The sequence below is a fragment of the Hibiscus syriacus genome, unplaced genomic scaffold (genome assembly GCF_006381635.1).
Source record: "Hibiscus syriacus cultivar Baekdansim isolate YM2019G1 unplaced genomic scaffold, ASM638163v2 tig00002237_pilon, whole genome shotgun sequence".
Classification (NCBI taxonomy): domain Eukaryota; kingdom Viridiplantae; phylum Streptophyta; class Magnoliopsida; order Malvales; family Malvaceae; genus Hibiscus; species Hibiscus syriacus.
The window spans coordinates 4,290,594-4,315,531 of record NW_024061918.1 but is presented as its reverse complement, the minus strand read 5'-3'; the positions used below and the strand labels follow the sequence as shown (position 1 = coordinate 4,315,531).

At 34.4% G+C, this 24,938-nt stretch overlaps 2 protein-coding genes, 2 long non-coding RNA genes and 1 pseudogene across 4 annotated transcripts in view; all 5 read right to left on the bottom strand.

Annotated features, from left to right (window-relative positions):
* Positions 1 to 1,243: 1,243 nt before the first annotated feature.
* Positions 1,244 to 3,216, bottom strand: LOC120139255 (ras-related protein RABA1f-like). Its single transcript, XM_039154551.1, has 2 exons — positions 2,867 to 3,216; positions 1,244 to 1,921 (listed from the first exon to the last, which is right to left on the bottom strand). Exons 1-2 carry the CDS (start codon positions 3,085 to 3,087, stop codon positions 1,489 to 1,491), a joined length of 654 nt encoding a protein of 217 aa, XP_039010482.1. The 5' UTR covers positions 3,088 to 3,216; the 3' UTR covers positions 1,244 to 1,488.
* Positions 3,217 to 4,134: 918 nt separating this feature from the next.
* On the bottom strand, positions 4,135 to 9,956 carry LOC120140137 (annotated as a pseudogene).
* A 2,029-nt stretch (positions 9,957 to 11,985) lies between these two features.
* LOC120142295 overlaps positions 11,986 to 24,938 on the bottom strand; it is a 29,259-nt gene continuing 16,306 nt past the window's right edge. Inside the window, exon 4 of the long non-coding RNA XR_005517832.1 lies at positions 11,986 to 12,195. This is a non-coding gene — a long non-coding RNA (uncharacterized LOC120142295). The remainder of the gene's footprint in view (positions 12,196 to 24,938) is intronic.
* Positions 19,713 to 21,541, bottom strand: LOC120142285 (bifunctional adenosine 5'-phosphosulfate phosphorylase/adenylylsulfatase HINT4-like). Its single transcript, XM_039157024.1, has 6 exons — positions 21,407 to 21,541; positions 21,231 to 21,277; positions 21,074 to 21,150; positions 20,908 to 20,974; positions 20,144 to 20,221; positions 19,713 to 20,031 (listed from the first exon to the last, which is right to left on the bottom strand). Exons 1-6 carry the CDS (start codon positions 21,464 to 21,466, stop codon positions 19,950 to 19,952), a joined length of 411 nt encoding a protein of 136 aa, XP_039012955.1. The 5' UTR covers positions 21,467 to 21,541; the 3' UTR covers positions 19,713 to 19,949.
* LOC120142303 lies at positions 21,917 to 23,489 on the bottom strand. Its single transcript, XR_005517834.1, has 3 exons — positions 23,031 to 23,489; positions 22,282 to 22,929; positions 21,917 to 22,166 (listed from the first exon to the last, which is right to left on the bottom strand). It is a non-coding gene; the product is annotated as an uncharacterized LOC120142303 (long non-coding RNA).

Here is a 24,938-nt window from a genome sequence, read left to right as displayed (position 1 = left end):
CTGCTTCCTGGTGTTCTCCAATGGTTGCTTGTAGAATATAGCAGTCCTTATGATCAAATCTTCCACAGTGAAAATAAATTAGCGGCAAACCTTCATATTCAACTTTGTACCACCGCCCATCAACTTCAATCATAGGCACAAGAGCTTTGCCAAAGTGGACTTCTACACAAACACGAGCGAATCTGCCTTAAGAAGCGTAGCTAGTGTTCCGATCAACCTTCATAGCTCGCCCAAGGGTATTTCCCATAGCAAAAAGCATACGATCATTATAGTACTGTATTGGAAGACCGAGGAAACGAACCCACACTCAGTGGAATCAATAGTGGTAGATGACGGGTGAAACTCAGCAAACCACTTTCGGACAGTAAGGTAGTGGCCATAAATAATCCATGGCCCTTTTTCCAGGGACAACCTAAGATCTTCCAAAGAAAACTTTACTAAGAAGTAACCATCTCCAACATCAATTAACTCATATTCCGCTTTTGGCATCCACATCTTCTTTATTCGTTCATCCAATTAATTTCCCAAGGAGCTTCAGAATCAAGCAGTTGGTCCATTTAATCTCTAAACTTACGCGAAATTTATCCGAGGTAGACAATGACGGCCAGGAATCCTTGCTCCCCACCGTTATTAGACCATCATTCTTCTTAATGGGGCCGAAGTCGTCAGATTCTTGAAATCCATTAATCAGACTCTTGCCCAAGATCATATTGCGATAGGAAGGCTTCGCCAAATCCTCCTTGCCGATTGTGGTATTCACCAGATCCTCCACTTCCATTCCAGTTGCCAAACTGCTCTCCACTACCTCTGATGCTTTGATATTTTTCATACTCCTAATTAGTTGATCATGCTCTTGATCCGTTCTCTCGTCTGCTCTCTCCATATTGGTTATACGTGATTTTTTCATTTTGATCACCTAATTATACTTTTGTTCCATTTTGATCACCTAATTATTTTTTCAGAATTATACTTAATATTTAGTTTTGAATTTATTTTGATCACCCATTATTAAAATATTAATAATGATACTAACAACATGTCACCATAAAATAATATCACATCATCACTTAAAAAAATAAAATGTCACAACAATTCTATTAATTTTTTAATGATGAGTAACTAAAACGAAATATTAGATATGATTTGAAAAAATATTTAGTTGATCAAAATAGAACAAAAGTGATAGTTGAGTACTATCCAAAAAAATATCCACAATTAATAAAAATCATTTAAAATTACTGAAACTATACCTGTCTGAACAAACTATGTGTTGTAAAGAAATCGAGTACAACAAAAACTATCAAAGCTGTGAAATGGAACATTACAAAAGGAAGATGAACACCCTAAAGAATCATGAAAAACTAGCAGAGATCAATTGAACGAAGGATATCCGGGGAGACAATTTTCTTCAACTACGACGTCGATTCTCGAGGAAGCTCAAGGATCACAAGGTAGTGAGGAAAGTCTTATACCTAATGAAATGACATATCAAGTACAGCAGCCGTCTTTCTTGACGGCTGAGACATCATCCCTCGATCCACCAACATTGATGGTTTGTCCCTTTGGCAATACTCTACAATCATCCCCTCCTTCGAGTGCTTTTCGACTGACCACATGATATATTTGAGTTAGTACTTCAGTGAATGCATCCTCAACGTTCGTAGAATCAAGGGCAGATGTCTTCATAAAGAAGGTGTGTTCTCTCTCGGCAAAGTCCTTAGCATCATCAGTGGAAACAGCAAACAAGTGTTGCAGGTCCGCCTTGTTACCAACGAGCATAATCACGATACTAGAGTCTGTATGATCTCGAAGCTCCTTTAGCCATCTTTGGACATTCTCAAACGTGACGTGACGAGTAACATCATAGATGAGCAATGCACCAACAGCTCCTCGGTAATATGCACTTGTAATCGCCCGGTACCTAGAAAAGAATGCAGCAACAAATCAAGTCATGACAAACATATCCATTTCATGCTCTACATGTTCTCAACACAGATATCCACAGAAACATCACGTATCTATGCATAAATGGATCGATTTCAAAGTATCTGATTTTGCAAAACAAGCTTTCTTCAAGTCTCATGCATGATCGACAACGTATACACGTCCTAGAACACTTGTATAGATGCTTTCATAAAAGTCCATCCATTTAAGGTTACAGATATAGGCATGTATCCCAACTGAAAGACATTGAGAAACGTCTGAAATTTCCGAATAACATAAAGAACTTTAAAATTAGAACGAAAGGAAGAACACAATGATCAATTTTTGTAAAAAGAAAACTATGATTCAAGTATGACTTTTAAGAAAAGTAGAATTTGGGAATTTTGTATATAACCTACAACAAGCTAATTTGTAAAATCAAGTTTGCATTATGCCAACCAAGAAAATTTTCTTTCAAATATGCTCAAGCCTTCAATCAATACACCAATAGAAAAAAATGCATGTTTTTCACCAAAAACCAAAGTCCAATCACTATCAGCATGCATTATAATTGAAGACAAAAAAAAAATCTTGATGCAACTTATTCCCACATTTTCTCAGCTACCAAACAACCCAACAAAGAAATAAAATCCGCATGTACCCATTTCATCAAACCAATACACTAAACTAGAACCACCAACTTGCCTCTCATACATCAAATTTTCATAATTAAAAAAAACCTTATACGTATAATTCTCCTACATTTTACTCAGCAACCAAACAGCCTCAAAAAATTCCAAAATTCCAAGCATTATAGCAATTCAATGCAGTTGCATCAACAAAGAGAACACCTCATTTTCCTCAAATCTCTCAAATTTAACCAAAACAAAGCAAAGTAAACGAGAAATAGGAGTAATGATACAGAAAAGTTTCAGAGATGTACCTTTCTTGTCCAGCGGTGTCCCAAATCTGGGCCTTAACGATTTTATCCTCGACCCGAATACTTCGGGTGGCAAATTCGACTCCGATTGTGGATTTTGATTCAAGGCTAAATTCGTTTCTGGTAAACCTCGACAACAAATTCGATTTCCCGACACCCGAATCTCCGATCAACACCACCTTAAACAAATAATCGTAGTCGTCATCCGCTCTATATGCTGCCATTTCGGCTTACCGGGTCGGATTTTTACTCTTTTTTTTAAATAAAAATATGAAATTTACGAGGAAATTTTTTATCAAATGGATGAGATTAGTGGCATTATAGAAATTTTTTTGTTTTACCTTTTTAAATGGGGTTTAGATAAAAACGAATAAAAATATAGTTCGGATCCATTTTGAACGAAAAAACTACAATTATTTTAAGTTTTAAAAATTCAATCCAAACCTAAATAGAATAGTAAAAATAATTAAACCAAATTGAATTCTAATTATCTAAATTAAAGGTAAAATAGTCATCAGACTATTTGTATGTTCCAAACTCGTCTTTTTTATCACAAAAATTAACGTTCGTCTAAGCTAGAAGTTAATCTGCTCATTGAGTTATGATAAAATCACATTTTAATGATATTTATTGTCATCATTGTTGCTTTTAAGCAATGGCTCGACAAATGGAGAATTGATCCACCATATACAATTTTGGGATCATATTTTTATCATATATCAATCAATATGTTTATGTATAACTCGGACAACCACCGATTTTTTAACCAAAAAAAAACGAATTTATAACATATGAATAATTGAGTGATTATTTTATAACTTTTAATTATAGGGGACACAACAAAACAACACTTACAGGACCATTTAATAACTATTAATAGTCGAGAGACTCAATGAAATATTATCCTATAATCGAGAGATCATTAACCTTTACCTTTAGAATTAATTTCGTTCACAAGTTTTAAAAATTTTACTAAATATTATTTTCACTAATATTTATTTTTATATTAACTTTAGGAAATATCAAACTCGATTCGAAAAATCTCGACCAACATTTTAGATACCCGATTTGAAAAAAATAAATAAATTTAAGATTAATAAATTAATTGTATCAACTAAATAGTAATCTAATTGTAGCCTACTGAAATTCTTGGCCGGGTAATCAGCAATGGGACTTCTTTGACAATCGATTTGAATCATGATATTCAATTATCGATTCAATTTTTTTTTTTTAATTTCTGCTATGAATTTTAGCTCCAAAAAAATGTACAATTATTCGAACCTTCGTTTTTCTTGCAATTTCAGATTTAATCTGATGGAATTCTCCACATGTAATTTTAAGAATTCGCAGAGATCCTTATCATGGAGTTCTTGTAAACGAGCGTAAACCTTCACAGCATAATGGCATTCTTCACCATACAAATGGGCTGCACAAGCTGCTTTGTAAGTTGAAAGCTCCAACATCCCTGTTCCACAACAACACAAACATCAAATTTATCGATCTCACGTGACAAAATCGTAATCTGTGGCGGATGGAATGTGCGACAAAACAATAATGTCAAGCAGTTATCTGAATCACATGGGGTTAGAATTCGTATGTGATCTCAGATAAATAGTAAAGCATTATGGTTTGGGTTAACATTGTTCCATGATGGGAAATAGGAACGCGCCTGACGTGATTTCAGACGCAAGCATCTGCTTACCAAAGTGATGTTTTAACCACCACCTGCAGCGTAATCTCCAAGCTTTTCTCGAGTTTACCTCGGTAAACATTCGTGGCATCCTTTTGTAATAAATAGAGAGATTTGCTTTTCGTTCACCTTCATCTCTATCAAGATATATGGCCAGTCTATCCTCTTCGTACTGATATAGTTTGAGGAAGCATGAAGCAAACTCCCTCCATGTATCGGACTCTGGCTTCCACGTGCAAAGCAATCATCTCCACAAGAGAATCCAGACTATAATCACCTGAAAAGATCATTGAAATCAAACTTATATATGCATGAGAATCTACGATCAAGTAGTAAGGCAGTGAAAGCGGAACAAAAGATGGTGATGAGAATTAATAGGCCATGGATGGTAGCCACGCGTCACGATAAGAATGGTCACATAGAAACAACTGCTAAATAAAGTGAACACTGTGTCTACACATAGAAACAACTGCTAAATAAAGTGAACACTGTGTCTATCTAGTATCTAGGCAAGATAATCGATAATATACCATTTTGATGCATGCTGACAAGCCTTCCCAATGAGTGGCAGCATGTCGGATCCTTCTTCAAAACCTCCTCGAAACAAGTAGAGAGCATGACAGAGTTGTTAGAATAAAAGTATTCTAAAAGACTAGCCGTCAATCTGCAGAAAATCAACACCAGTGTTATGAAAAGCCAGCAAGAGGATCAACAGTAGATATTATTATTAGCATACTGAAGGCTAAATTAATTTTTCACTGTGAAATTAACAAAGTATTCCAAAAAATACAGGTTCCAGGTAGAGCATATGAAACGAACACATTCGGATATGATATAATCTCTAAACAATTGTCATCGGCAGAATTAACGGTCACAACAAATACATGAATTATAATCATTACGATCCTCTAGCCACTACTTGTTCATATTTTACGTATTCTGTTTTTATCAAGTTAACTGAATTAAGCCAAAATCAAATATGGTATCTTCGGAATTACATTTTCCATTTTAATTCTCTTCTCAGCAAACAGGGGAAGATGGGGAAAACAGGAAAAGGGGGAAAATAAACTTATTTGGAAGATTAGTACCTAAATGCAAAAGCAGTGTTCAAAGTGTTACAGAACTTTTTGACTTCACTTAGAGCCTCATTCACTTGACCTCCAATCAACAATAACTGTCATAAAATTGACAAGAAAGCAAACAAACAGAAAATCGTGTTTGAATCAATGAGAATATTTTTTTTTTTTTGGATAGAAAGGAGAGGCCTCAATAAAAAAGCCCTTCATGACCATCAAGCTACAAAGTAACACAATGGACATTGGAAGGAGGAAAAGAGTGCCTCAAATTTTATTGCTATAAAGGAATTACACCACATACATCACCAGGATATTACAACCAGATCAACAACTATCCTAATCACAACCCTGTAAACAACAATAAATTACCAAACAATAAACACAAACAAATTATCCTATACCCGCCTTGGCCAAACTATCAGCCTCCCAATTGACACCTCTCTTTACAAACCTAATAATTACACTACGATCCTCTAAAGGTAATACGATTCTCTAAAACTCATATGGTTCCTGCTTTGCTTTATTAGATTACATGTGATCTCTATAAGAATAGTTATGGTCCAGCTTATATTGTATATGTTTCAAATAAATCAAAAAGAGAAAAGGCAAGATAAAATTTACCTGTACCAAAGGAAGTAAGGCAGCTGACAATGGGGGTTCACATTGTACAGCAAGCCGAAGATACTTCACAGCATCATTATAATGATTATTAAGCATTTGCCTGTGAAAATAGACAAAGTTCTCACTAGAATACAGCAACTTTAAGGGCATCAACCAAGACTCTAGACCCTCTGAAACAAGAAACATGATACACTTCAATATGATGTAGGTGTCAGATAGAACAACGAAACAATATTAATAATCAAAGCCAAAAGATTTGTGATGGATGATTTGTAAGAAAATCACATAATGCATTGTAAACATTCTTTATAACTGCAAATATGTTATTTGATTTAAGGGCATCAACCAAGACTCTAGACCCTCTGAAACAAGAAACATGATACTCTTCAATATGATGTAGGTGTCAGATAGAACAATGAAACAATATTAATAATCAAAGCCAAAAGATTTGTGATGGTTGATTTGTAAGAAAATCACATAATGCATCGTAAACATTCTTTATAACTGCAAATATGTTATTTGACCCGTCAAATAATTAAGTCATCTAACTTTTGTCACATGTACAAAAAAATTGGAGTGTCCTTATACCAGGTAACAAGGATGAATGTGCAAAATAGTAACAAATAACAACACAAAATGAACATTTTACTATAATAGACGTGCATCAATGTTTCTATTGTGATATGTTACAGCATCTTCATTTGTCCGACTCATACTCTATGTTTTCCCTTTGATTCCTAGTGTCCAGTCTGTATGTCCAATTCCAACCCCCCCTCATTTTTCAATCTCTAGCATGTTTCCGATTTAGTTCACAATTGAATTATGATCAGCTACACAATTAGGGGGGGGGGGGGGAAGGAAGAACAATCCACCATTAAGCACTAAAGACTTTTAGTTGATTCAGAATATGCATAAGATGTCCAAACATAGGCAACACATTGCTCAATATCTCACAACAAAATCCAAATAAGAATACCAAAAATAAAGAATCGCACTATCATAACAACTAAAAGAAACATATAAGACATTCAGAGTTTACCTAAGGCAGAGAAAACTGAAGGATCAAATGTATAGCCACTATCATTATAAAAACCAGCTTGATTGTCAGCAGAGTTTTGGTAGGAGCCTAGCGGCTCAACCTCTTGTAAGACATGAACAGCACTCTGAACGTTAACATGTTTCGGCACAGGAACGTCTCTGTGTAGGTTCCTATCAGCCACCAGTGTGTTTCTTTTATCATTCATGACAGATGTCTCTGAATCATATCGGGAAGTAATAGTGTCATGAGTATAAGCTGCATAATTCCCTACTGAGTCAACAACTTCATTGCTTAATTTTGATCCTGCAGTGCTTGATGGCTGAGGAAAGTAATCCTAGTCTGAATCCCTCAACTTAACCTCTTCAGTGAGATTGGAATACCAAAGCTGACAGAATGTCAAGCCCATGACCAAATATGACATTGGATGGCCACTGAAGTAACGTTCTTTCATTAAGCTGAGAAAGGAAATTTCATGAAAGTCACTCAAACATTGAATTCATTCATGTATTAAATTCCAAAGACAATACACCTTGATCTTCATATAATTATCATTACAAAACTTGAACGCAAATGTATCAACAAAGCTAATATGGAAAACTAGGAGAATTCTTTTGCAATAGCCATCCATTGTTATGTCTAAACAGAGATGCATAATGCCATGTAGCAGAACCGAAAATACTATCATATTATCACGGAACCAGTTCTTTAAACTAAATCTAGTATATCACAGATACTGCCGTGCAAGTTGAGAAAAAAAATCGCTTTGCTGCTAGATCTATCTGCTGTGCAATGTTATTCTTCCTTGCAGGATTCTTGTTATAGATGAATTTATTAGCAAAGCTTATGGTAATGAAAAAAAGGTGTTAACTCCATTTGACGAGTCGAACTCTTGCAGGATATGCCATGCAAGAAACATGTGTGAGGGAGATGGCCCCCTATTTCAGTGTGAATCAGTTGTGAATCGCCTAATGATGCGATCAATAACCAAGGATCATAACACTTCTATAAGCTAGCCAACCAAACCTGATTTTTCCCTTTCCTAAAACAAATACTTAATTTACCAAAAACCCTAATAACCCTTAGAATTGCAAGTGTTGTAAAAATTCATCCTACACCATGCAAAGATATTAAACCTGATTGGCTAGCACACTCCCCTCAACTACAAAAAGTGATTTGTTTAATGGCAATCTTACAACACTGCAAGCCAACTCTTTATTGATAGTCAGAAAGTAAGAGGGAGTTTATTTGGAAACAAAGTAGTTACTAGATTCCTATTCTCGCTTGATTTGTAACAAATACATGTATGTAAATGATTGACAAGTAGATAATAGTAAGCAAAGAAATACACTGCATCTACATGCATCAACCCTAGATCATCTTTGTATACAAGAATACCTTAAAGCAGCTTGATGAGCCCAATCAAGATTCCCATGTGTAAGGCAGAAAAAAATGAACTCCAAATGAAGTGCGATTTGCTCCTATTCACCAGAAAAGATTATGTTAATAAACAGATAGTCTGCGAACTAACTATATGTGAATGTGCCGAACTATACCTCTACTTTGACAGTCTTCGTCCTAATCCTGTTCATCCAAATCTCATAGATATCCCTGATCCTTCTTAAGTCAACATGATCCCCATCTATGTGCTTAAGAAGCCTAATTGAAACCTAAAACATTCATTACACACATCAACAATTTTACATCCACTAGATATCCAAAACGCAAATTATACATACAATGTACAAATAACATTCTATATGTGAATTGGAATCAGTTGTATTGGTAGCACTTTTTACTGTTTCCATGGATAAAAAAACATAAAATTAATAAAAATGGCAATGATGACGATGACATTAATAATACTAATAATATAAACGCATCTACATTCTGTAGCTATTAACTGAAGTTAAAGATCCCCCCTGAACCATACATTCTCTGATCATGTAGTGCTTCAGGTCCTCTTATAAGTAGATATTGTTAACATAAGAAGCCAATAATAAATATTAAGATTTAAGAACAAGTATCAACCACTAAGACATTGAAAATTCTACCGAAACCAGGGGCATATGAAAATACTTGAGCTAGAAAATATCTCTAACACATTATCATGTATTTTTTTCATTAAAAAATGAATTAACATTAAAACTCTTACATTACCTGCTCATTCAATTTCAATGCATTTTACCTATACTTCTACAAAGAGCATGCAGTAAAAGAAGCAATCAAACAAAAACAAATAAAAATTCTCAAAAAATAGCCAAGATCAAACTTTAACATCACGACTAAATATACACATGCAAAACTCCGACTAGGCAAGGTAGAAGTCAGCCATACCGAGTACTTGAGGCGATTCAAATCAGCAGAACAATCATTGGAAGTACCCTTAAGCAACAAGCTTAATACTCCACTTGCCTCGGCCCAATTATGTTTCTTTACAAGTTTCTCCAAGAGGTAACACATCCTTTGCCGATTTTCCCATCGAATGTGGACTCTTCCCAGTGTTAAAAGAAAAGAAGGCTTTGCTAATGATAACTTCAACCTTTTGTCTAGCTTCCTTTTACAGGGCTTGGGTTCTTCTGAACTAGCTTCAAGTTTCTCCATTTTTGTTCTCTGGCGTTGCTTTGTTCTAGCAATGGTTAAAAGAAGCAATGTTTCATTATATGCTAAACTCATCATTACACCTTAAACATATGAAATACAAATTTCTAGAGGTTTTGTGATGCTAATCAATACATGTCTAAACATAAATATGCGTGATGATCTTTCAAACATAAAAAATTTAAAAAGATAAATATAACTCCAACACTACGTTTGGATCAATATTAACGTCGAAGAATCCAAATCACACAAAAGCAGAAGTGACAGCGGCTTTGGAGGATGAAACGGTCGATACGACTGTGGTGGTGGAGACTGTGGTTATGGGAGTTATGAAGGATATGGGTGTGGTGGATACGGAGGCGCACGCCGTTAAGGAGGGTAAGGGGACTGTGGTTCTCGTTTACTAGGAGCAACGATGCATCTAATGGCAACAGAAAGAGGTCTTAAGTTTCAGGGTTTTAAATGGGCTTGGGCCTCAATAATATTTTGCCCTATCTTTATTTAGGGTTACTAAATTAGGATTTTTGAAAGATATTAAGAGTCTGTTTGTTTAACTGTAATTGTTTTTCTGAAAAACCAATTTCAGAAAACCAATTGCATTATTTGGATGTTGCATTGTAAAATGTTTTACACTGTTTGGTTAGTTTTTCTGAAAACAATTTACGAAATTTGTTTTTTTTTTAAATGTATATATTTTTATATTTTTCTTGTTATTTACATTTTAATTTTTTCAAGTTATTTTATAAAATTTTGAAATGAAATGTTTTATTTGTATAATTACACGAAATTAAATTTGTATAAAATATATTAATTATGTTGATTGTGTTATAAATACACAATTTTAGATTTGAACTATTCATTATACTTTATCTATTAGCATTTTTAAAATTAAATTTTAACACATAATTAATATCATATGTAGGTTTAATTAATATAATACCTTTTCCGGATTATGCTATGTTAATGGCTAAGTATCCCTATGCATTTATATCAATTATCCCACATTCTCGTCTCAAATGGAGCAGTAGTCATTGCAGACTGCTGTTCACAGCTATGTTGCACTGATACGGATACAGGGACAGAGACGGAAAACGTCAATTTTTAAAATTACAGGGTACGGGGACGGTTAAGGTACGACATATAAAATAATTTTAAAATTATAAATATATATAAAAAATCATAAATAAAGTCAAATAATTTTAAATTATTCATAAAATAAATATACACATTTTCTGATGTAAATATAAACTGTTAGTTTTTTTAAAAAAAATCTAAAATTATAATAAAAGTTTACAATCACAAATTAATCATATAATTAAGATTCATATAACCATTGACACAAAAAATTAGTCACTTAAATTAAAATCATACAAAGAAAATGTTAAACATCTATCTAAAAATTCAAACAAAATATAGATGGTAATAGATCTCATTACAGTGAAACATGAACCACAACAATAGATCAATATATTGAAAGATCATCAATAATTGCAAATTAAAGTTGAGTGTCGTGAGAAAACTATTTATGAATGCAAATCGCATATTTTAATTCAATTTGAGAGTCAAAATCAAACAATATAACAAATAAAAGCCATCATGATCAATCGAGACGATGTCAAATAATCCCGAGAAAGTTAAACAATGAGAACGACCAAAATTAATTATAAATAAGATTGAAAATATACTAAATTTAAAAGTATTAAAATTTAAAATATTAAAAGACAAGAAGATGAAGACATAAAAAATAGCATCATAAAAATAAAAAATAGAAAATAAAAAAGGTATAATATAAAAAATAAAAAATAAATAAATACCGATGTTTAACTTCATTATTAATCCAATTAGATGATGAAATTGGATTATGTTCTATATCAAATTTGAATGACTTTTTAATACCAAATTTAATGGTGATGATGAGGAAAAAACTTTACCAATTAGATCTAATGTTTGGAGAATTGAATTATAGATTTTTAAAGTTGAAAGAATGATTTATTACCCGTACGGTAACTTTGGAGTATCTAATGCAGTCAAGTCCATTACGAATCCAACTTTTTAATCTTTATAATGGGGAAAAAAGCATATTTGGCCGGCTAGGTGTTTATGTTAAACCACCGAACAACAACCACTTTCCTTCACAACTCCTCTTCAATTATTTCCTTTTTTTATACAAAAAAAGTTTACTCAATAAACTATTTTTTATTTAATGAATAATATTAAAGCTCATCTAAAGCATTAAAATTTGGCTATAAAACGTATAAATTATCCTATCCTTTTTCTTTTCCACTTTTCTAAGCCTTCCTTTTCCTTTCTCTGTTTCTCAATCCGTTCTCTCTCGCTCTCTCTCTCTCTCTCTCTCTCAGCTTTCATTGGAAAAACGGCTCCCTCCGCGGGGAAACCGTGCTTATTTCAGACGAAGAAAATCTCCTAGAATCCGAAAACCACTAATCTCTCTAGTGTTGATTATTTTCCTGTGATGTTTTAAGCATTTCTTTTCGTGATTCGAATACGGATCTCGGAGTTTGATTCATTGTGGTGGAGTATGCGGTGCGTTTTCAGAATGTGGTGTGTTTGGTTGACGTCTGGTGTCTCGAAACGTCCCCCAAGTCTCAGTAAAACGTCCCTAACGTCGTTTAATCGTACCTGCCATTGTGGCACGTTCCCGAAACGTACCCCAACCGTCCCCGTGTCGTCCCCAAATCGGGGACGTATCGGGTACTTGAAACGGCACAACTATAGCGTCCCCGTGCTTCCTAGGTTCACAGTATTGACCGAACTTCGAATGGCCTTGATTGTACCAAGGTTAATCTTTTCGATCCTTAACTAATATAATTTACATTAGTTGATAGTTTATGATGTATAGATTTTGACATGTTCATGTATTCATGCTGTATTTGTATGATTTTTTATATAATGTCATGTTTTCTTTTTTCGTAGGCTCAACTAATGTTGAGTTTGCTTCGACTGTTAATGGGTTTTTCTAATTAAAAATATCATATTTCGTGCACTCATTTAATCTGACAGGACTCTTGCCATTTTTTATTTAATCTAAATCCATATTCAAATTTAAATATATCCAATTCCTGTATTAAAGTTGAAAAAAAATAGAATAATACACATTTATGTCTTTTTTTCTCTTAAATTTTTGAGCATATACATAAAATTATTATCATATACACTAAACTGATCCCAAGATCTTCAAGCAAAAAATAGAATAAAAGTGTTTGTTTTTAACAAATATCAACTGATATCACATGGTTTCACTCATCTAATACATATCATAACCACAGTATACAAGCATAAAATATGGCTTAGTTTTACTTACTTTCCCTTGAAAAAGAACCAGATTTATCACCAATAACTCCGGGATTTCTTGGTCCAACGACAACCCTATTCAACTACAGGAAAAAAGAGATATATTAAAATCCAATCACCATGAAAAGACAAAAGGAAAATAGGTAGCAATAGAACAACAGAAAACAAACAAATAAGCACATTTACAGAAGTACATGAATATATGCATGCTAAGATATTCAATCTGCCAACACCATGGTAAAACAACCATCTTCAAACCAGTCTTTAGATGAAAAAAATGGAAAGATCATCTTGTTGAAAACAACAATTCTAAACTCCCCTCTCTCCGGTTTCACACTAGTTCATATAAGGTATGAAAGTGAAAATGGAAAGACCAATATCATCTAAGGTAACATGCATATCAAATCTTATAAACAACTGCTACTGGGAAAGGCTAATTATTGACATTCATCACACTGCAACGTTTATAAATAAACAAAACATATATAGGCAGGAATCATATGTTCCATTGCAACTTTATTTTTACGAGCACAACTTCATGCATTTAGATATCCCTTGAGGTGTTGATTTAGCAAACCCGCTGACAGGTCTAGGGCCAGAATAAATCCGAACACAGATTAAGTTTTAGGGGTCGTAATATAATGGAAGGGAAAATAGAAGTAGCTACAAAAGCAATGCAGAAGTGTCACTGCAAACAAAACAAGGATTAGCAGCTCAATTAGTAACCAAAGTAATGAAATCTCACCTCTCCTTTATCAAACAAACAATACTCGTCATCTTCAATGTATGCAAATATAGGGGCTTCTTCTTCACCATCTTCCAGACCTCCAAACATCACTTCTTCCATAGCATTTTGACCAAAAAATTCATATTGGGAAGCATCGAAAAGCGCACTATCTGCAAAATTGTTAACCAATTAGCAAATCGAACAATACCATACGAGTGAACATGCCCCGTTTGGTAGGTGTAAAGATCCAAAAAATTCCAACGGAATCTAAGTCCTTTCGATCAAATTAAAAAAAAAGGGTTGAGGAAACGGAAAAAGAAACTTCGAATGGTCGTGATTGTGCCAAGGTTAATCTTTTCGATCATTATCACGAAGATCAAAGAACAAAAGCCCGTAGACAGTTGAAATCCATTATGTGGATCAAACAAATTTCAACAAAAACAATGAATTCCCTTTCAAAATAATAATCACATGGAATTATGAAGATTCTATCACTAATTCAGGAAAAGAAGTGAAAATTTTACCTAGTGGCAGGTAGCCCAGGATGAAGGAGAACAAAAATCAAGAGGAAAATAAGGGAAAGGATGGAAATTGGAAGGAAAGAATCGGAGGAGGAAGTGATTTGGGGAAATGAAAATAACCGGTGAGTTTAGGAAAATTACTTACCAAGAAATAAACGGTAAGTTGTTTTCCCGTGTTTTATTTCCTTTTTTCCTTTGATTGTAGTTTGTTTTCCATTGACCGTGTTTTCCTTTTCCCAACCAAACACCGGAATTAAGGAAAACATTTTCCATAAAATGAAATATCTGAAACAAACATACCCTAAATTATGTTTTGATCTGATCTATAAATTAATCAACATGCAGAAATCAGAAATAGATGTCCATTTCTATGCATTAAACAGAATGGGGCTAATAAATCTATCCTATTTCTATGTCAACACAGCAAATGAGTGATAGTTCTTCAGAACCCATATGCCCTAACACAACAACCAATGAATGACGAAGCAATCAATGCTGGTAATAAGAGTTTGCTTGACCCACGGTGGTTAAACGAAATCTAAATCTGGTTTACCCAATGGCGTCAAAGAAAGTTTTAGGGTCTAGGAGCCATTTGATATTTAATTAAGGGTTAAGAGCAACAGAGAGGTCCTTACTAGTCAAAAACAAAGGCTCGCCAAGGAAACGACCAAGAAGAACCAAAGAGTCGGGCAGCAGCAACGCTAGGGTTTTTTTCTTCCTCCCCACGCCACCCTTCTCTTTTTTTCTTTTAAATTTGTATTTCCTCATTTGCTGTTTTGTTTTATCCCTATAATATTATTGAGGGTAAATTAAACGTTTAACACCTAAACTATTATCTTTGATCAGTTTTAGTATCTAAACTTTTAAGTTTTCCAAATCATACTTAACATTTAGTTTTTATTTCATTTTGATACATCGTCGTTAAAAACTTAATCCCATTGTATCTTTTTATGAGTAAATTATATCATTCATCACTCAACTATATTTTTACTCCTTTATTGGTACAAAAGTTAAAATTTTTTAATTTAACTACTCAACTTTCAAATTGCTCCTATTTTAATCACTCTAATTTATTTCATTAATAATTTTTTTGACATGACATTTTTCGTTATGGTTTTATTAACATATAATTAAAAATAAAAAATTAAAGGATAAACTATGCCAATGGTCACTCATGTTTGGGGTTGTGTTCGTTTTCACCACTGATGTTTAAAAATTGACAAACTGGTCACTAACGTTATCATTTGTTACAAAATGGTCACTCGACGTTAACAACCGTTAATAGGCATGACAGAAAACACAACTGAACCGTTATATGCTGACATGGATCGTTGACCGCCACAGTTGGACCATTTTGATCGGCTCTTCTTCTTCTTCAACCCCATCTTCTTCCTCAACCCAACCCCATCTTCTTCTTTCTTTCTCTTCACTTTTCTTCTCCATAGTTTCCCAATCAAATAAATTTACAATTAACCAACCCCATTTTTTCCTCAACCCATCTTCTTCTTCTTTCTTCCTCTTCACTAATACAAATTCAAAGTTATAATTCCTTGTTGTTCAGTTCAGAATGTTGAGTGTTTCATTTAAGAAGCAATAGAAAGTATTCAAATTGAGATATACTGTAAATAAAAGCTGGTGTACTGAACAATAACTTGGGTTCCATGTACTAAAAGGCCATCACCTTTGTCACCAATCTTTGAAATTCTTGGTCAATAATGTATTTCAAATGATATTTGCTAAAGTCAGTGGGCAATCATCTTCTTGAAATGGAGGAGTTGCTTTAACAGCAGTGTCGCAGTCGTCTTTCGGTTGGGTCCCAAAATTGGGCTTCAACTTGAAATATTTGGGTTAGAGTCGCCACCGACCATTTTAAAACGAATTTAGGTGGGTCGGACACCATCTTACCTAATCTGCTTTTTTACCAGAAATGTGTCGGGCTCAGGATTCGATTACGGTCAAGGAATGATTAGCACCCTTAAACCGCCCTTTCGGTACTAATTAATCTGCCGATTGTCTTCAATTGCGAAAATTAAAAATTTAAATTTAAATTTAAAATATTCTATTCGAATTACTTACCTCTGATTGATTGGAATTACTACCGAAAAAGTCAAAAATATTTGATTCAAACATACCCAATTTCAACAACATGCATCAAAATTATTATTCAAATTCTTAATTAAGACCAAAAGAGAGATAATTATTGAATCATCAAATTATTTCCCTATAGTCCAATTACGGATAAGAATAATTAATATGAGTGTCTAGGTGTCAAAATTAAAGGCCAATTAAAACCAATTAATATATAATATGAGTTCAATAACACTAATTTTCTAACCTAACAAATGAATTAATCGAATAACAAATTGTTTAAAGAATTCTAATCAATTTATTAATCAAACATGAAAATTAATTCCGTTGATTACTATCCTCGTAAAAGTAGTTAACACCCTAATTAATCAAATTAATTCCATTATTACAACTCAATTGTGTAAACTAATGCCAAAGTGAACCAAAATCTACTAATTAGCTTTTTACCTATAAATTGAAAACATGCTCACGACATGTATGAAATTCATAAACAATTACTAGCTTATCTATTCCAAGCAAGTCGGCCATGGGAATCAAAAGGCAAAAATTACAAATCACATGCCAAAACCAAATTAATTAATTGAAACAAACCTTTAATTAATCCACTAAAATGCAACCACCAATTTCACACATTAATCACGTTAGTCCAGTGGGCTAACCAAGGAAATAAGTCATCGAGCCACATGTTTCAAAATTAAATTAAAAAAATATTAAAAAAATCATGAAATTGAGGGCAGAATGAATTTTATTGATATCACCACTCAAACATCGATCAGCATAGGAATCTTGAAAAAACCACGTTTAGTCAAGCAGATTAACCACAAATGGAAAAACATTAAACCAAAAGCGTGCAGGTATACAAAGAAAATAATTTCGATTATGTTACCTTCTTCAAGTCTGAAAATTCAATGTTGAACGCTACCTCATTCAAGACTTAAAAGTTCATTCGCCACTTGCTTTTGTTGTACCTCCCTCGATCTATAGAGCTCTTTCTTTTTCTTTGCACAGATTTATCTTCTCAAAATTCTATGTTCTTTTACTGTTTTTCTTTTCAGAATTTTTCCTCTCCTTTACAAGGTGTGAAGATGGGTTTAAAAATGGATGTATGAGAGATGATGGTGAGAGTCCAAATAGTATGGGATTCTTGGGGAAGTTGAGTTGTAGTGGGATATTGGATTTCATGGGATATGTTGGTTTTTATTTTAAAAGATATGGTGGTGGAAGAGTCCTCCTAGGAGAGGAACTCTTGCTAGTTATATTTTTTTGGAGAAAAACAAATAATAAGAAAACGGGTGTCTACAAGTAGCACATATACTCATGAAAAAAGAAGAAGAAAACATCAATAACTCCCTGTAAAAGGAAGTCCTACCATGTAAATGAACAAAAAGGGCAAATGATGCAAATGAATTTTGTAAAATGATATGCATAATCTCCTACTGACTTTGCCCATAAAAGACTCCTAGATAAATAACCAAAGTCAATCGAAAGAGTCATTCGAGAAATCATGGGATAATTTCTTACTTGGTAAGACTTTGAACAATAAATAGTTAAAGAATCAATAAACTAATTTGGATAAAAACGTGATGTGTAAACAAACTTTTGTTGCACCACTGTCTTGGTATCTGAGTTAGCAGGATAACTTGTTTACGCCAACAGTATTCCATAATACCACTGGCTGACTATCCTTTCTTGAATTGTTATAACCAAATTGCGCCTCTTCAGAATTTTTCAGATTCTTCTATCCTGACACTCTGTTATGATAGCCATATTAGTCATGGAAAAGAAGATAAGCAGAATATATGAGAATGAATTCAGGGTTTCCTGGGTACTAGAAGTTCAAGCATGACTTTGATCATCCTCAGAATTCTCATATCCTTCTACCATGTCATTCTATGGTTCTTTTCATTCCAATTCTTTGGTTTTGGTTCAAGAACATAGTCAAGAGTGAAATGTAAAACCAAATAACTAATTAAACAATAACGAAATTTGGAAAATTACATATAGTCATATACATAGGCTTCGAACATCCGTTGTATGGTGCTATTAAGGCTGCCTTCCAACGCCCTTCGTTTTGCCCCCTCACGTGACATCACTTTGTGCAACATTGGAGTGTTTCAGTGTCCTCCAGAGAACATCTTCATCTTTGGACAACCTCCCACAACTACAGTTGCAAGGATGGGAACCCCAAGGTATAATTCCCTGATGAGCAAAAGCTCTCCAACTATGGTAGAGATACAGGTTTCAAAATGTTGAGTTGGGGGAAACTGATTTCATCACCATCATCATCATCCCCACCTTGTATTACTTCTATATTTCTGCAATATTCTATACTCATTTCTCTGAGCTACGCTAGACTTTTGGCTATGAAATATATAATTAATTTTAGGGTAAAATTATCAATGAGAAGAAAAGTGAAGAGAAAGAAAGAAGAAGATGGGTTGAGGAAGAAGATGGGGTTGGTTAATTGTAAATTTGTTTAATTGGGAAGCTATGGAAAAGAAAAGTGAAGAGAAAGAAAGAAGATGGGGTTGGTTTGAGGAAGAAGATGAGGTTGAAGAAGAAGAGCCGATCAAAATAGTCTAGCTATGGTGGTCAATGATCCATGTCAGCATATAACGGTCTAGTTGTGTCTTCCATCACGCCTATTAACGACTGTTAACATCGAGTGACAATTTTGTAACAAACAATAATATTAGTGACCGGTTTGTGATATTTTAAACATCAGTGGTAAAAACGAATACTAACCCAAACATGAGTAACCATTGGCGTAGTTTACCCAAAAATTAAATTTGAAAGTTAAAATGATTAAATTAAGAATAATTTGAAAGTTAAGTAATTAAATTTAAAAATAAGCTTTAGTGACCAAAATAGAAATAAGAACATAGTTGAGTGAGTGATGAATGATATAATTTACTCTGTCACTTATGAGGGCAAAACGCAGCAAGATACAGAATGGCCTATCGATTAATAAATTTATAGAAGTTCAGTTCTTTCTCCATTGAGATAGCACGTGCTACAAGAAAAATAGTAAAGTGTTTCATTTAGAAAAACTAGACTCGGACCTTTTATAAACGGAGTAATTTCTAAACATAAATTTGAAGAAATAATCTTTCTGGGTGCTGAACAAATAGTCTGAACTCACTTACTTATATGACATTTAGAAGAAAGGAACAAAGAACTTCAAATTAGCTAATCTTACTAATCTAAAACTATTACAGACATGTACGTGGCTTCAATAATTTACCCAGCCTTGAAAATTTTAAATCCACAAAAATTACCAGGAAGAAAAAAAAAACACATAGTAGAGATAAAATCAAGAACCCAGAAAGCAAAACTTGAAAATTTCTATCCTGCGATTCAATCTGGGAGAGAAATCCATCTGTGATTCAATTGCACCTATGGAAGGATCGGTGACTAAGGTTTTATCCTCTCCAACAACTTCTCAGCCTCTATAAACCCAAGTGGCCCCAAAGATAAATATTTTAATTGTTTCCATCTGGTAATATATTTTAAGAATTAGAATGAGTACTTATAGCTTTTGCAACTTTTTCAGAAATTTCAAGGTAAAATAAATTGATAAGTTAATAAAGAAAGACGAAGAAACCCACCTAGGTATGAAAGGAAGAGCGAAACAGTGGAGGTGGAGATGGTCGACACTGTTCAACGGAGGCTGATGGAAACCAAATCTGCCAAAACCGAATAGGATCAGACGATTAAACTTCTTTAAATTAACACAATCAGAAACATTTTTTTTTTTATTTTTCCCAAAACAAAAAAAATCAATTAAGGTAACTTATGAGGCCATAACGGCATAACCTGCTTCTTTCAAGAATTCACACATTAGGTAAATGTTACAACTTTATTTTCATTCAACATTTTGTTTATGCTTCACAAGCCGATTTGTAACTGAAGAGAGAACACTATTTATCATGAATTTTAAATAGATTCAAAAGATCAAGTAAGACCCACGTCCTCCCCCATCATTCCCCTCAGCCCTCACAAATGGTATCATTCTGCCCCTTTGCCACCCAACTCATGCAACAAAATATAATTCAAGAACATACTACATTTCTCCAACAGTAAACTGATTGCAAAAATTATCTAACACAAATGAAAACCAGAACAGAAAGCATTTACATGGCTTTGAAGGAGTAATTGAAATCCAAGTCCTAATGCATGAAACAAGGACAGTTCATACAAAATATGTCCATTTCTAAGAGCTTTTACACAAACAGTAATGAACCTATAAATCAAACATTGCGGTCAAGTGATGAAAAAGCAATAAGGTCTACTCAACATAGATCAATTCTATAAGTTAGGACATGAAAGGATACCCATTTAGCAAAGTTGTTTACTTTATGGGAAGCAATACCTGTATTCATTTGGCTGAGGTGCATCTCTGTGTAACAGTGTTTCCCCCACATTTAACATATGACTTACTGAAGAATAACAGCATAAACAAATAAAACTTAGCTAAGGAAAATAATGAAAAATGAAAGAGGAAAGGGTAAATAAAAAGTCTACAAAGGGAACTTTACCCAATGTGTAATGTTCATTTCCTCTTTGAAGATCGTTGACAGTTGGAATGTGCTCCACTGGTATCACCAAGTAATGCCTACAAAACTCGAATCAATAATTTTCCAGTTATTCAAAATTATCATGAAAATTACCACATTTCAATCAGTTCATAGAAACCTGAAAGCAGCAGGCTTGATATCTTGAAATGCAACGACCTTGTCATCCTGAAAACAGTAACAGATTTAGAACTTATAAAGTATTTCTGGTTGAATGCTGATAGAAAAGAAGACGAACGTGGAATTAAATTGGTAACCAAAAGGACAGAATAAAGAGGAAAAAGAAAAGGAACGAACGGAATGAAGGAGGGGAGGGGAGTGGAGTTGGAACTTCGAGCGATTTGACAGAAGATGCATGGTGAGATTGCTCTCGCCATTTACCCCCAAGTTGAGACTTCTAAATCCCTAAAACACTAATCACCTTTCCAAGACGATCTCCTATCCTGCGATTTATGTCCAATAGGGAGTGTTTATTTAATCCGAACCAGTTCAGAAATCTAAGCAAACAAACCAGTGAAACTCAAATTCTCCGAAACAAACACAGAACAAATCATGAAAATTTTGTATAAAGGAAATCGAACGAGGAAAAGTTAGCTTCTAACTTAATCGGGAAAGCTTTCTGCTAAGGGATGGAGAGGGCTCCAAAGACATCGACAGAGAGTCTTAGAAGGCTGTGAAACGAGAGGGACGAGAAGCTAGACAAAAAAATCGGTTGGGACGAAAACAGGGAAGCAGAAGAATCTGAAATTACAAAAGGAGTAATAAATATTTTTGGTTACCTGAGAAGATGACCGTTGGCCTCGATAAACGTCGTCGGTGAGCAGTCGATGGTGGTGTTTGATCAGACAATTTTGGGTATCAGCTTTGAAGGTGAAGCCGGAAAATGACTTACCCTTTTACAGACCGTAAGTTGTTTTACTGGATAAGGGGGCCATTTTCTTTTGAACGGAAAAATATTTTCCTTTGCCCAACCACTTTTACATGAACCCAACAAGGGAAAACGGGGAAAACAGTTTCTGTAAATTGTTTTCTCCAAACAAACGGACCCTTAGTGAGTCTGTAAAATGCAAACAACTACGAGTCACAGCATAGTCCAAATCAACCAATATTAATGATAGACCGGATCAAACAGTGATAATCAAATATTTGAATGATATGCAAATGACACCCACCCGTACTCCCGTCACATCATCCAACGAGTTGATTTTCTATAATCACACTATCTACAATCAAACCACACCATATGAAGTGGGTCAGCTAAAAAGGCTGAATCCAAAAGTGACTTCAAATGACATACATATCCAATGTCCGATCCGATTCAAATAACAATACTTCATAACAAATAATCCGAAGCATATTTTTCAATTTCGATCATTCAACATACTTACATAATACGTATGCACAGCAATATTCCCATTCCTACAGTAAAACATGTATCACGTGGCATTTTCACATTTATTTCAATCAATTTCATAGTTAGAATTGTTTTCAAACATTTTCCAACCAAACAAGCCATTAAGCATTCAAACAAAATAATATAACACCGAATAGTGAGACAAACCTCGACAAACAATTAAGGACGATAATAACCTTTTCCTCGGTTAGCTCGAACAGTGAATCGATCCGAATCAGAACTTACAAAATAATTTAATAATTTAAATAATAATCTAAATATCCGACAAAACCTGACGAGTAAAAATAGCTGTCACCACTCACAGTCAACACTCGTAACATGGTTCAATTCAAAATTGAAGAGTGACGGTGGAAATTAAAGAGTGACGGTGGAGGAGACGGTAACCCTGATTCCGACTCGATATCCCCTGCAAAAATTACGACGTCTGATTTCAGATTCCCAATTCAGATTAACATAATAATTTCAAAGGCGATTAAAATAATTTTCAATTTGATCGGGAACTGGCACCGGGTTTGGTTCGAATAACAGGGGCTGTCGGCAACGAAACTTCACCGACAGCAGTCCCAAAGAACCGATGACCATCACAGCCGGCCACGGTGAACTCACGCTACCAAACGGAAGTCATCCCGCGAAACAGATTCGACAATGGTGTTTTTAGCCTCCCTCACGGCCAACAAGGGTCACCCGAGCGCACCACCGGCTAGATCGAGCTTCCTACGAGTAGCCCCGACACTTGCGACGGTCGGAGCAGTGACGGAGTAAAACAAAGAGACCGGTTTTCAGTCTTAATGTGCAGGCCAGTACCACGACCACGGAGGGGGGGTTCGGGTCACAGCGTGTAAGCTTTTGGGACGCTGACCGAAGACCTACCTGAGCGGTGAACGGCGGCGAAGCGAGCAAGTGGTGGCGGTAATGGAGGAGAATGGTTGCTGCTAAGGTTTGAAATAAAATAAAAAGTAGGAGGAGGCTGCACACACAGAAATAAAATAAAAAGTAGGGTTGTGACAACCACCTCGTAATATTGACCAACCTTCACGTTGGCAAGATCAATGGGTAGAATTAGGATGGGCATGGGTCGGGTCGGATTTTCGACCCATCCAACCCGACCCAAAAATTCTAACACCTCCATCCTTATTCTAATCCGACTCAAAACAAAAAAAAAAAATTCACCCAACCGGATCCAATCCATATATATAAAACCCGACCCAAATTAATTTTTTTTTTATATTTTATTCGAAAAAAGTAAAAAATTTCTAAAACCCAATATTTGCGAGAGATTGATCATTAAAGTTCAAACAAATATAAATGATAAAAGGGAAGAATATCTCAAATACATGATCAAATTTCTAAACTCATCACCAACAGTTACTAAGAGCAAAAAAGTCCACCAGTTACTAATTTGTATGAATCTCTTTTCAAAATTTGCATGGCATGACTACATGATCAAATTTCTAAAACCCAATATTTACAGTAAAGATGTAAAACCCAAATCTCTATTCAAAATTTGCATTGCATGGGATGGTTGCCATTCTCATCTCATGCTAATTACTAATTTTCTCATCTCATTTAAATTTCTAGTAAATATGTAAAACCACTTTACTCAATTTAATTGGGAGTATTGTACTCGTTTAAGGCATGGCCGCATCGATAAAACAACAATTAAAACCCTAAACAAAAAAACAACTAAATGATAGTTACTAATTTTCTCTAAAATTAGAACCCTAAATCTAACAAGAAGTTGAATAAAAACATGATTTTCACATATATATAAAATCAACAAAAAAATAAAAAGACAAAAAGAGAAAATACTTACCTCAATAAAGTTGAGACTCTTCACTTTTACAAAGCACAGATTGTGCGAAGACAAGTTTAAAAAATGGAACTCTTGAAGGCATAAACTGAAAAAGAAATATTTAAGTTTTAGTGGGCGATGAAATGGGTGATGACATGATGAACTAAAACTCCATAAAATTTTCATTTTTGCACGAAAATTAAAAGAAAAAAAAAAGCGAGCTTACTGTTCGTTCGTTCGTGAGTTCTATACGTAGAAAGAAGGGAAAGTGACAACTAAGAGTGAATTGGGGGAAAATATACTCGGGTCTGGTCGGGTATTCGAGTTTTTTAACCTTAAATCCGACTCCAACCTAAACCCGAATCTCTTTTAAATAAAATTCAACTCGACCTGACCTAAACCCGATCGAGTTAGAACTTATCGAGTTCGGATATTATGCCCATCCCCGGATATAGTCGGGTTTGAAATAAAATAAAAAATGGAGGAGGCTGCACACAGAGATATAGCCGGGAAGGGAAGCTGGGAAGGGGTTTGTTTTAAATGAAAATGGGTTAATTACAAGGTTAGTCGTCCACTTTTATAGGGTTTATGAAATATGATCTCAACTTCCCAATTTTTTGATT